This window comes from Ochotona curzoniae, unplaced genomic scaffold (assembly GCF_017591425.1).
Source record: "Ochotona curzoniae isolate NIBS_2020 unplaced genomic scaffold, NIBS_Ocur_1.0 contig_1014, whole genome shotgun sequence".
Classification (NCBI taxonomy): domain Eukaryota; kingdom Metazoa; phylum Chordata; class Mammalia; order Lagomorpha; family Ochotonidae; genus Ochotona; species Ochotona curzoniae.
In genome coordinates, this window is record NW_024464920.1 from 3,975,861 (window position 1) to 3,985,487 (window position 9,627).

The 9,627-nt window shown below is 53.8% G+C and overlaps 1 protein-coding gene across 1 annotated transcript; it reads left to right on the forward strand.

The window, feature by feature from the left end:
- Positions 1–573: 573 nt before the first annotated feature.
- On the forward strand, positions 574–4,152 carry KRT18 (keratin 18). The gene is made up of 7 exons (XM_040989113.1): positions 574–1,058; positions 1,755–1,837; positions 2,135–2,291; positions 2,798–2,962; positions 3,072–3,197; positions 3,431–3,654; positions 3,894–4,152. Exons 1-7 carry the CDS (start codon positions 636–638, stop codon positions 4,012–4,014), a joined length of 1,299 nt encoding a protein of 432 aa, XP_040845047.1. The 5' UTR covers positions 574–635; the 3' UTR covers positions 4,015–4,152.
- The last annotated feature ends 5,475 nt before the right edge of the window (positions 4,153–9,627 follow it).

A 9,627-nucleotide genomic window follows, 5' to 3' on the forward strand; every position in this document is an offset into this window, starting at 1 on the left:
AGCGTGCTGCTTTTCTTCTCCCCGCTCCCGGCCCCCGCGGGTGGGGGAGGAAAATGTTCTTCCCCAGGACTCATGGAACTTAAGATGCCTCCCACACCCCTCCCCCCAAAAATGATCCCCTAGGAATGCGGGACACTTGCGCTGAAGAGTAACAACTAGAGTGACCCACACCTCCCTCCACCCCACCGCGCCAGAGTCCCCAGATTTTCCACCTGCCAGCACCTCCTCTATTTGGGAGAGGGGGCAGCACAATGATATCATTTGCAGTTCTCCTACTACAGTCTGTAGGGTGAGGGGGTTAGGGAGGGGGGAATGGCTAATTGCACCTGCTATTCTTGCGCATACCCCAGTTAGCTCTTTCTGGGGGGGAGCTGGGAGGAAGTGGGGGCAAGGAGGAAGGTGGGGCAGGGAGGAAGGTGGAGGTAGCGGGCGAGGCCGGGGAAGGTGGGAAACCTGAGCTTGAAGCCTGGGCGAGGCCCACCTGCGGCCCAGGCTTCTGAAGCGGTCCCGGCGGCGGAGGGCGGGGCCAGCCGGGAGATCCCCACCCCTCCCCCGGCGATATAACTGGAGTCGCCGTCGACCCGCGGTCTGCACCTGAGTGTCCTCCTGGCCTTTCGCCTGCCTGCTCGGACAGCATGAGCTTCACCACCCACTCCACCACCTTCTCCACCAACTACCGGTCCCTGGGCTCCGCGAGGTCCCTGGGCAGCCAGCGCGTCCGGCCGGTCAGCAGCGCGGCCAGCGTCTATGCAGGCGCCGGGGGCTCGGGCTCCAGGATCTCCGTGTCTCGCTCCTCCAGCTACCGGGGCGGCTGGGGGTCCGGAGGTCTGGCCGGGGGAGTGGCCGGGGGCTTGGCAGCCATGGGGGGCATCCAGAGTGAGAAGGAGACCATGCAAGATCTGAACGACCGCCTGGCCTCCTACCTGGACAAGGTGAGGAGCCTGGAGACAGAGAACCGACGCTTGGAAAGCAAGATCCGAGAACACTTGGAGAAGCAGGGCCCCAAAGTCAGAGACTGGGGGCACTACTTCAAGACCATCGAGGAGCTAAGAGCTCAGGTACGGGCCTGGAGACGGGTTGGGGAGCCTCCAGCTACACTCCCTGCCCCCAGCAGGGTTACTTGAACTGGATGGCCTGGGTAGACTCCTCCCCGTTCTGTTTTGCCCCCTTGTCATCCCCTGGAGGGAGTCCATCCCAGCACCCCCAACAAGGCTTATCCCTGGGCATGGGTGGGGAGGGCTGTTATCCAGGAAATAGCAGGAAGTGGGGGAGCAACCTAGAAATTGGTGGTGGTGAGAAAAACCCTGAAAAGCGGTTCGGGCCGCTCCCCATTCCAGCCTCTGGCCTGCGGCCCAGCAGAGACAGTTAGAGGGTTAAACGGATATGGCTCAGGCTGAGTCATCCAGAAGTAAACAGAAGGCCTACCTGTGGGAGGGGCCAGTCCTGGGGGGTGGGGGGCGCGTAGGTGCCAGCGGAAGATCAAGAGAGAGAGAGACAGAGGACCCCAGGGAGCAGCTGTTCCAGACCTGGCAGAGACTGGGGAGCCCAGCAAAGGAGGGAACAGGAAGGAGGGACTGGTGTACAGGTGTGTGTGTGTGTGTGTGTGTGTGTGTGTGTGTGTGTGCGCGCGCGCGCTTGCGGGCAGCCCCTTCCTGGAGAGGCTCTGGGAAAGTTAATATGAGAGGAATAGCAGCTCCCCTTCCCCACTGGCACCCATTCCCAGAGCAACCTCTCTCTCCTTGCCATCTCCCCAGATTTTTGCCAGCTCTGTGGACAATGCCCGCATCGTGCTACAGATCGACAATGCCCGCCTTGCTGCCGATGACTTCAGAGTCAAGTAAGCGACCGGGGGTGGAGCTAACACCCACAGTGGGCTCTTGTTCTGCTGTGAGTAGCTGTTGGGGGGAGGGAGGAGAGGTTCCACCCCTTTCCTTATCAAACACCTGTGCAATCTCGTTGAAGGATACTTCCTCTCTAGGCCAGGAATGGGGGGTGGGGGAACTGACTGCCACCTGGCACCTGACTGCGATTCTGGTCTGCGGCTGGCCCGAGGCTGCCGCCATGGTCACGGGGAGGTGGTGTGGGTGGATCGGAGGTAGAGGGTGGGCCCCTCTGAGCACCTGCACTCGCAAAGGTATGAGACGGAGCTGGCCATGCGCCAGTCGGTGGAAAGTGACATCCATGGGCTCCGCAAGGTCATCGATGACACCAATATCACGAGGCTGCAGCTGGAGACGGAAATCGAGGCTCTGAAGGAGGAGTTGCTCTTCATGAAGAAGAACCACGAGGAGGCAAGTTAGGCCACTGGCTGGACCCAGGAACGGGCAGCGGAGGCCCAGGAGGCCACAGTGAGGCAGGGGGCGTATAGGCGATAGGGAGCAGGCAGGGGGAGGCAAGGGCTTTGCAAGGTTTAGAACCATCAGCTCAGAGCAAACTCTGGGAATGGATCAAGTGCACTTTATGGCAGTAGAGAGAAGTCAGGATGTGAACCTGGTGATGGAGGAGGGAGAGCAGGTGGAGCTGGCTGGGCAGCCTGAAAGCAGGAGCTTTCGCAGCAGGCTCGCAACAGACAGGGCAGGGTGAAGCCCCCTGTGGGACAATAAGCAGAGGGGTAGGGCAGGTGATATTTCCAACATCTGAAATAGCAAGCCTAGAACTACTTTGCCCAGGGTGTAAGCCCTGAGTTTATGCTTCTCCTGCTGGTCCTGTGGACCTCCTCCTGGACCAGGCAATTAGAGGACCTTGCTGGAGCTCTGAGCACACACCCCCACACCAACATGTCTCCCATCTCATTTAGGAGGTCAAAGGTCTGCAAGCCCAGATTGCCAGTTCCGGGCTGACAGTGGAAGTTGATGCCCCCAAATCCCAGGACCTTGGAAAGATCATGGCTGACATCCGGGCCCAGTATGACGAGCTGGCTCGGAAGAACCGTGAGGAGCTGGACAAGTACTGGTCCCAGCAGGTACGCAAGAGGGGAGGGGCCCTCTGCCCTGACATGCGCCTTGCACACGTGCGAGGCAGAAAGGCAGATGGGGCAGGGCAGGGCCTGACACAGCTGCCACGTCCTACAGATCGAGGAGAGTACCACCATCGTCACCTCGCAGTCGGCCGAGGTCAATGCAGCCGAGCTGACACTCACAGACCTGCGACGCACCTTCCAGTCCTTGGAGATTGACCTGGAGTCCATGAAGAACCTGGTGCGTGAGCCCTCTGCGTCCTTTGCCTCAGTCCCAGCCTCATGCCCAGAGCCCATCACTCCATGAATCCTTTTCACTCCAAGAGCCCCCTCTGCCTTACATTGCCTATGGCTCCTTCACCCTCCCTGAGACCGGGCACACAGGGGGTTGCTCACAGAGGGACTGCTCCATGAGAGAGGGACAGGCAGGCCTGGCTTTGGGGACTCACCCTTCCCATCCCTGTGCACCTGCAGAAGGCCAGCTTAGAGAGCAACCTGCAGGATGTGGAGGCCCGCTACGCCATGCAGATGGAGCAGCTCAATGGGGTCTTGCTACACCTGGAGTCGGAGCTGGCACAGACCCGGGCAGAGGGGCAGCGCCAGGCCCAGGAGTACGAGTCCCTGCTGAACATCAAGGTCAAGCTGGAGGCTGAAATCGCCACCTACCGTCGCCTGCTGGAGGACGGGGAGGACTTCAGGTGAGCGAACTCAAGCAGGGGTCTCCCCCAAGCCCAGACCCCGCTGCAGTCCTGCTGTTCCTTGCAGCCCATTGAGCAACTGTAGGGGTGGTCTGACAGTCACAGGGATCCTCTCCCTGGAGAAGTGGGCACCAGGAGCACTCAGGGTCCTCTTGAAGTTTGGCTGGAGTCTTCATTGAACCTTCTGTGTCTCCCTTCTCCTACTCCTTTTTCTAACTGGGGCTGCGGGGTTGTTACAGCCTCACCGATGCCCTGGACGGCAGTAACTCCATGCAAACCATCCAGAAGACCACCACCCGCAGGATTGTGGACGGCAAGGTGGTGTCTGAGACCAACGACACCAAGGTGCTGAGGCGCTGAGGCAGCACAAGCACGATCCCCTTTGGGGGAGCAAGGAAGAGGTCAATAAAAGTTGAGAGGTCCTTGGATACCACTTGACATCTTTCTTGGCTGTGTTCATACCAGGGGCAAATGCCCCGAGCCCCTCCAGCCCCATCTCTGACCAGGCAAAACTCCTCGGGGATCCCAGGGAGTTCATGGGGTTGTGCAGTGGGCAAGGAGGGCTGGCAGGGGAGGTTCTTGGAAACTCTTCCCAATGAAAAGAGGAGGAAGCAGAGATCTGATGGGTCAGGCAGAGGTTGGGGTGTAAGGTGAGCCCCTACCATAGACTCATGGAATCGTCCTGATCTTGTCACTCATCAGCACGAATCTGAACTGAGGGAGGAAGTGGGACAAGGGCAGGGGCAGAGCACACGCCCGGCCCTCCCACTCTGCAGGCCCACTTCACCACCCAAAATTTCCCACCCACAGCTCCTTCCTCTAGCTGTCCCCCAAACCCACGGTTCCCTGGTCCGAGTAGTAGAGATCTGACCAGGACTGAATGAATGTGACGACGGGGAAGAGTAAGACCCCACCCCCGCCCCACAAGGCTCCCGTCCAGGCTTGTGGTGCCCCCGAGCTGGGCTAGGGTGTCATCAACCACGTGAAATGTCACCACTCCACACTATTGATTGGAAATGAGTCATCAAGTGGCAAATACAGTGGGCATCTAAAACTAGTCATGCCTTTGACTTAATTTTTAAAATATACATATTTATTATCTATTTGAAAGGCAGAACCATCCATCTACTGGTTCATTCCCCCAGATGGCCCTGCCTCGTGCCACACCTCATGCTGGGCACTGGGTATAAATATAGTAAATCCGAATGAGCTTCGCTACCCGCACGACCCTCACACACCCAGGGACCATGCAGTTTTCTCACTGTTCCAGTAAATGCTTACTGAGCACCCATTGTCTGCCAGCTCTATGCCAGCTCCTTCAGGGGGCATGGGTGGAGAAAAGCAAAAACCCCATCCATCCTTGTCATCCTGGAATTTCTAGGAGATAGATGATGACCCTTGGAGGACAGAGTGGAAGCCCACATCAGCATGGGGGTGTCAGGGCCAATGCCATGGAGCAGCATATTAACTCCCCTCCCCCTGCATTGCCCATCCCGTGTGGGTAATGGTTCAAATCCTGGCTGGTCCACTTCTGATCCAGCTCCCTGCTAATGTGCCTAGAAAGGCAACAAAAGATGGATCAAGTGCTTGGGCCCCTGCACCCACGTGGGAGACCAGGAGGAAGCTCCCAGCTCCTGACTTTGGACTACCTAGCTCCATCCATTGCAGCCATTTGGGGGAGTGAATCTGCAGATGGAAGATGTCTCTCTTTCTCACTCTAGAATTCTAACTTTCAAATAAGATAAATAAACAATAAATAATTAAAGAGAAAGAGTGGCAAGGGGACAAAGCAAGCTCTGTAAGTCATGCAAAAGGTCAGCTGGGCATGGGTTTGGGGAGCAGCGTTGTGGCACAGTGGGCAAGCCACCACTTGTAGTGCCAGCATCTTGTATCAAAGGGCTTGTTCCAGTCTCTGATACTCTAGCCTCTTGTTAATGTGCTTGGGTGAATAACGGAAGATGATCCAAGTGCTTGAGTCCCTGCCACCCACATGGAGACCTGGGCTGAGCCCCTGACCCTGGTTTTGGCCCAGCCGAGGCCCAAGCAGCATAGGCATTTAGGGAATGAGTCAGTGAATAGCAGCTCTCTTTCTGCCATACATATACATTTATATTCAATATACATATACATTTGTATGCATATATATAAGTTTTAAGTTCATGCTAAATGTTAGAGCTGGAAGCTGGAACAGAAGTGGAGTAGCCAACTTTTTCAATTAGTACCGGTGTGGGGTGCTTGGCACCACAGGCAGCAGTTCTACCTGCTATGCTGTGGTGCTGACCTCTTTCAACTCCATTTTCCATAAACACTCTGACAGGCCCCCAAAGCGTAGGTGTTTTCCCAAATCCCACAGGTACCCCCAGCGGGTGTGCTAAGCCTCTGGCGCCCCACACGCCCTAGCTGGCCACCAGGGTGATGCAGCTCCCCGGATCTCCCAAAACACAGAGGGAAAGTGCAGCTGCCAGGGCCAGTAACGGCGAGCTGACCACCTGGGAGAAGAGAGTGACCCTGCAAACGGGGAGTCCCTGGCAGACCCTGAGCGTCCTGGCGCGGCTGAGTCACGCTGCTGGGAGAAACTCGTCTAATGTGATAAAGCCGGCAGGACTGGCGGGACAGGTCTCAGTTCCCAGGGCGCTTATGCATTTGATCTCACTGCGATCCCGGCAGGTATGCGAGGCTGGCGCTGGCTCAGACCGCTGGACACCAAGCCCCACGGCAAGCATGTGATTCGTCTGAGGTCACAGAGCTGGAAGCTTAAAGCAGGAAACCACCTCTCTGGGTTCCCAGGGTCAAGAGCCCTTTTCTTTGAATTAAACTGCCTGGAATGGTGACCAGCATGGTGTCTTAACAGGCTAATTCCCTGCCTGCACGCATTGGGATCCTGTATGGGAACCAGTTCGTGTCCCCTCTGCTCTACTTCCCATTTAGCTCCCTGTTATGACCTGGGAAGGCAGTGGAGAATGGCCCAAACCTTAGAACCTGTACCCACGTGGAAGACCCACAGGAAACTCCCGGCTCCTAGCTTCGGATTGGCCCAGCTCCAGTTGTTGTGGCCATTTGGTGAGTGAGCAAACAGATAAAATATCTTTCTCTCTGTTTCTCTTTCTCTCTGTAAATCTGCCTTTCCAATAAAAAATAAATCAACCTTAGAAACAGAAAGAGGTGAAGAAATGGGCAAAGGAAATGAAGAGACATTTTTCAGAAGAACAAATTCAAATGGCTAATAAGCATATGAAAAATTCTCAGGCTCCCTGGCTAGCATGGGTACACAAATGAAAACCACACTGAGGTTCCACCTAACTCCAGTGAGACTGGCCTACATTTAGAATTCTACTAACAACACCTGCTGGCATGGACCCTCCTTCACTGCTGGTGGGAGTGCAGGCTAGTACAATCACTATAGAAGTCAGCATGGAGAGTGCTAAGACAACTGGAAATTAATCTACCATATGACCCAGCTTCTGAAAATATTCCCAAAGGAAATGAACTCTGCATGTGAGAAGGGGCCCTACTCCAATATTTACAGCAGCACAATCTACAATAGCAAAGACATGGAAGCAACCCAGATCCCCATCAACAGACAAATGCATAAAGAGACTGTGCTACTTCTACTCTAGGAAATACTAGTCAGCCATTAAAAAGAATGAAATCCTACCGTTTGCAACCAAACGGTCCCAACTAGAGACCATTATGTTCAGTGACATAAGCCAATCCCAAAAGGACAAATATCGTATGTTCTCTCTGATGTAAGGCAAGCTTCGCACAAAATACAAGATCGACAGGTATATAGGTAAAGATGCATGTACATATAGTCATCTAGAGAAACTGCGTAATGGAGACTATCATATCTAGATGTGAATATACAATGCAGTATGCCTCTCTACCCTCAAATGAAAGAAGGACTCCCAATGAAACTGTTAAATGTATCTGGACGAGAGAATACAGGACCTTCCTCCATTGTCCATACCTACAATGTCAGGATACACTTAAATAGCAGAATGAGGGACTATGCTATTGTAATAATATAGGGAAACCAGTGACGGGGGGGGGCGGGCGGGGCAGGAGGGGAAATCCTTGAGCCTAGGGAACTGTATCATAAAATAATTTTTTTTAAATTTAAGAGAGAGAGAAGAAACAAAGAAAGAGAAAAAAAGAAAAGGCTCCAGGCGATTCCTGTGGGTAGCCAAGATGGAGAGCCAGACCCACACTGTACCTAGGGTCAGCACCTCGGCCTTCCTTCCTGCTGCAGGTCACAGCTGGGCCCGTTTTAAGAGCTGCCCGGCAGGGCCTCAGGCCCTTAGGGAAATTCTTGCTCCCCAGTGTGGAGAGACCACCACCTGAGGGAGGCTCTATTTTGTTTCCTAAAGCACCAAAGGAAAAAAAAAATAGTTACCTTGATTAATAACACAGAGTCATTTGTCCCATGTTATATCTGTCCCTGTCTGTAGTGCTCCAAGCCACAGATGGGAAGTCAATAAGCTAATGAGTGATACTCCAGGGGGCTCGGCATTGTGGCATAGCGGGTAAAGCCACCATCTGCAATGACACTGATATCTCATAAGGGCACTGCTGCCTGTCTCGGCTGCTGCGCTTCCAATCCAATTCTCTGCTGCTGATCTGGGAAAAGCAGCAGAAGATGACTTCAGTGCTTGGGCCCCTGCCACCCATGTGGGAGACCCAGACAAAGCTCCTGGCTCCTGATTTTAACCTGTCCCAGTGCTGGCCATTGCAGCCATCAGAAGAAAAACAAGTGGTACTGGAAGATGCAAAGTAGCATACAGCAGAGTCAGGCTAAGACACCTGTAGCCCATCTCGGAGTACTTCGGTTGAGTTCCAGGCCCTGTGAATATAGACCCTGGGAGACTGTTCATGATTCAAGTAGCTGGGTTCTTGCCACCCACATGGGAAATCTCAATTGAATCCCCTTATTTCAGCTTTGGTCATTGTGGTCATTGGATCACCAACCAGCAAGTGGAGGCAATCTCTCTCTCTCTCTCTCTCTCTCTCGCACACATTCAGATACGCCTTGCAGAAGGCATCATAGCATGGCTCCAAGAGCCGTTTCCTGTGAGTCTGTCTTCCCTCCAGGCCATTTCAATGGTGCAGGAACAGTTCAATTCCATGAAGCTTGGGATGCTCTCAGGTGGCTTCCGGAACACGTTGGAGCAGCAGAAGGAGCTGAGCAGAGGTGGAACTAGGGAATCTGGAACCCTCCCATCCATACTGAAACAACCTTCTCCTATGCAGATGGTCCTGTCAGCGACACCTTGATCATGGGACAAGCCTTTCATACTATACGGATAACCTTTGTGTAGGAGGCAGTGCTATGGCCTAGCAGGTAAATCTGCCACCTGCAGTGCAAACATGCCATTGGGTATTGGTTAGTGTCCCAGCTGCTCTACTTTCGATCTAGATCCCTGCTAATGCACCTGGGAAAGTAGCAGAAGATGACCCAAGTGCTTGACCCACTGCATCTATGGGAGACCTCATTGGAGCACTAGGCTCCTGTTCTCGGCCTGACCCAGTCCCAGCTGTCTGTGGCCATTTGGAGCGTGAACCAGCAAATGGAAGATCTCTCTCCATATCTCTCTGTAATTTTGCCTTTCTGATAATTTTTTTTTTTTTAATTTAAGGAAGGACAGAGAGAATGACCTTCCATCTGTTGGTTCACTCCCCAGATGGCCACAATGGCCAGAGTTGAGCCTATCAGAAGCCAGGAGCCTCACCCATGTCTTCCACATAGGTGCAGGTTCACAAGACTTTTAGGCCCTCCTGTGCTGCTTTCCCAGGCCACAAACAGAGAGTTAGATGGGAAGTGGAACAACTAGGACACGAATCAGCACCCATATGGAATGCTGGCACTTGCAAGGTGAGGATTTAACCATTGAGGCATCACATTGGGTCACTTTCCAATAATATTTTTCTAATATTAAATTTATTTTCTTTTTGATGATGTTTACATAGTTAAGAAGG

Bases quoted from the DNA above. Each gene is read 5' to 3' on its own strand.
- KRT18 (XM_040989113.1), top strand. From the start codon at position 636: ATGAGCTTCACCACCCACTCCACCACCTTCTCCACCAACTACCGGTCC. The intron at 2,292-2,797 runs GCAAGTTAGGCC...CATCTCATTTAG, and splicing joins TGAAGAAGAACCACGAGGAG to GAGGTCAAAGGTCTGCAAGC. The intron at 3,198-3,430 runs GTGCGTGAGCCC...GTGCACCTGCAG, and splicing joins TGGAGTCCATGAAGAACCTG to AAGGCCAGCTTAGAGAGCAA.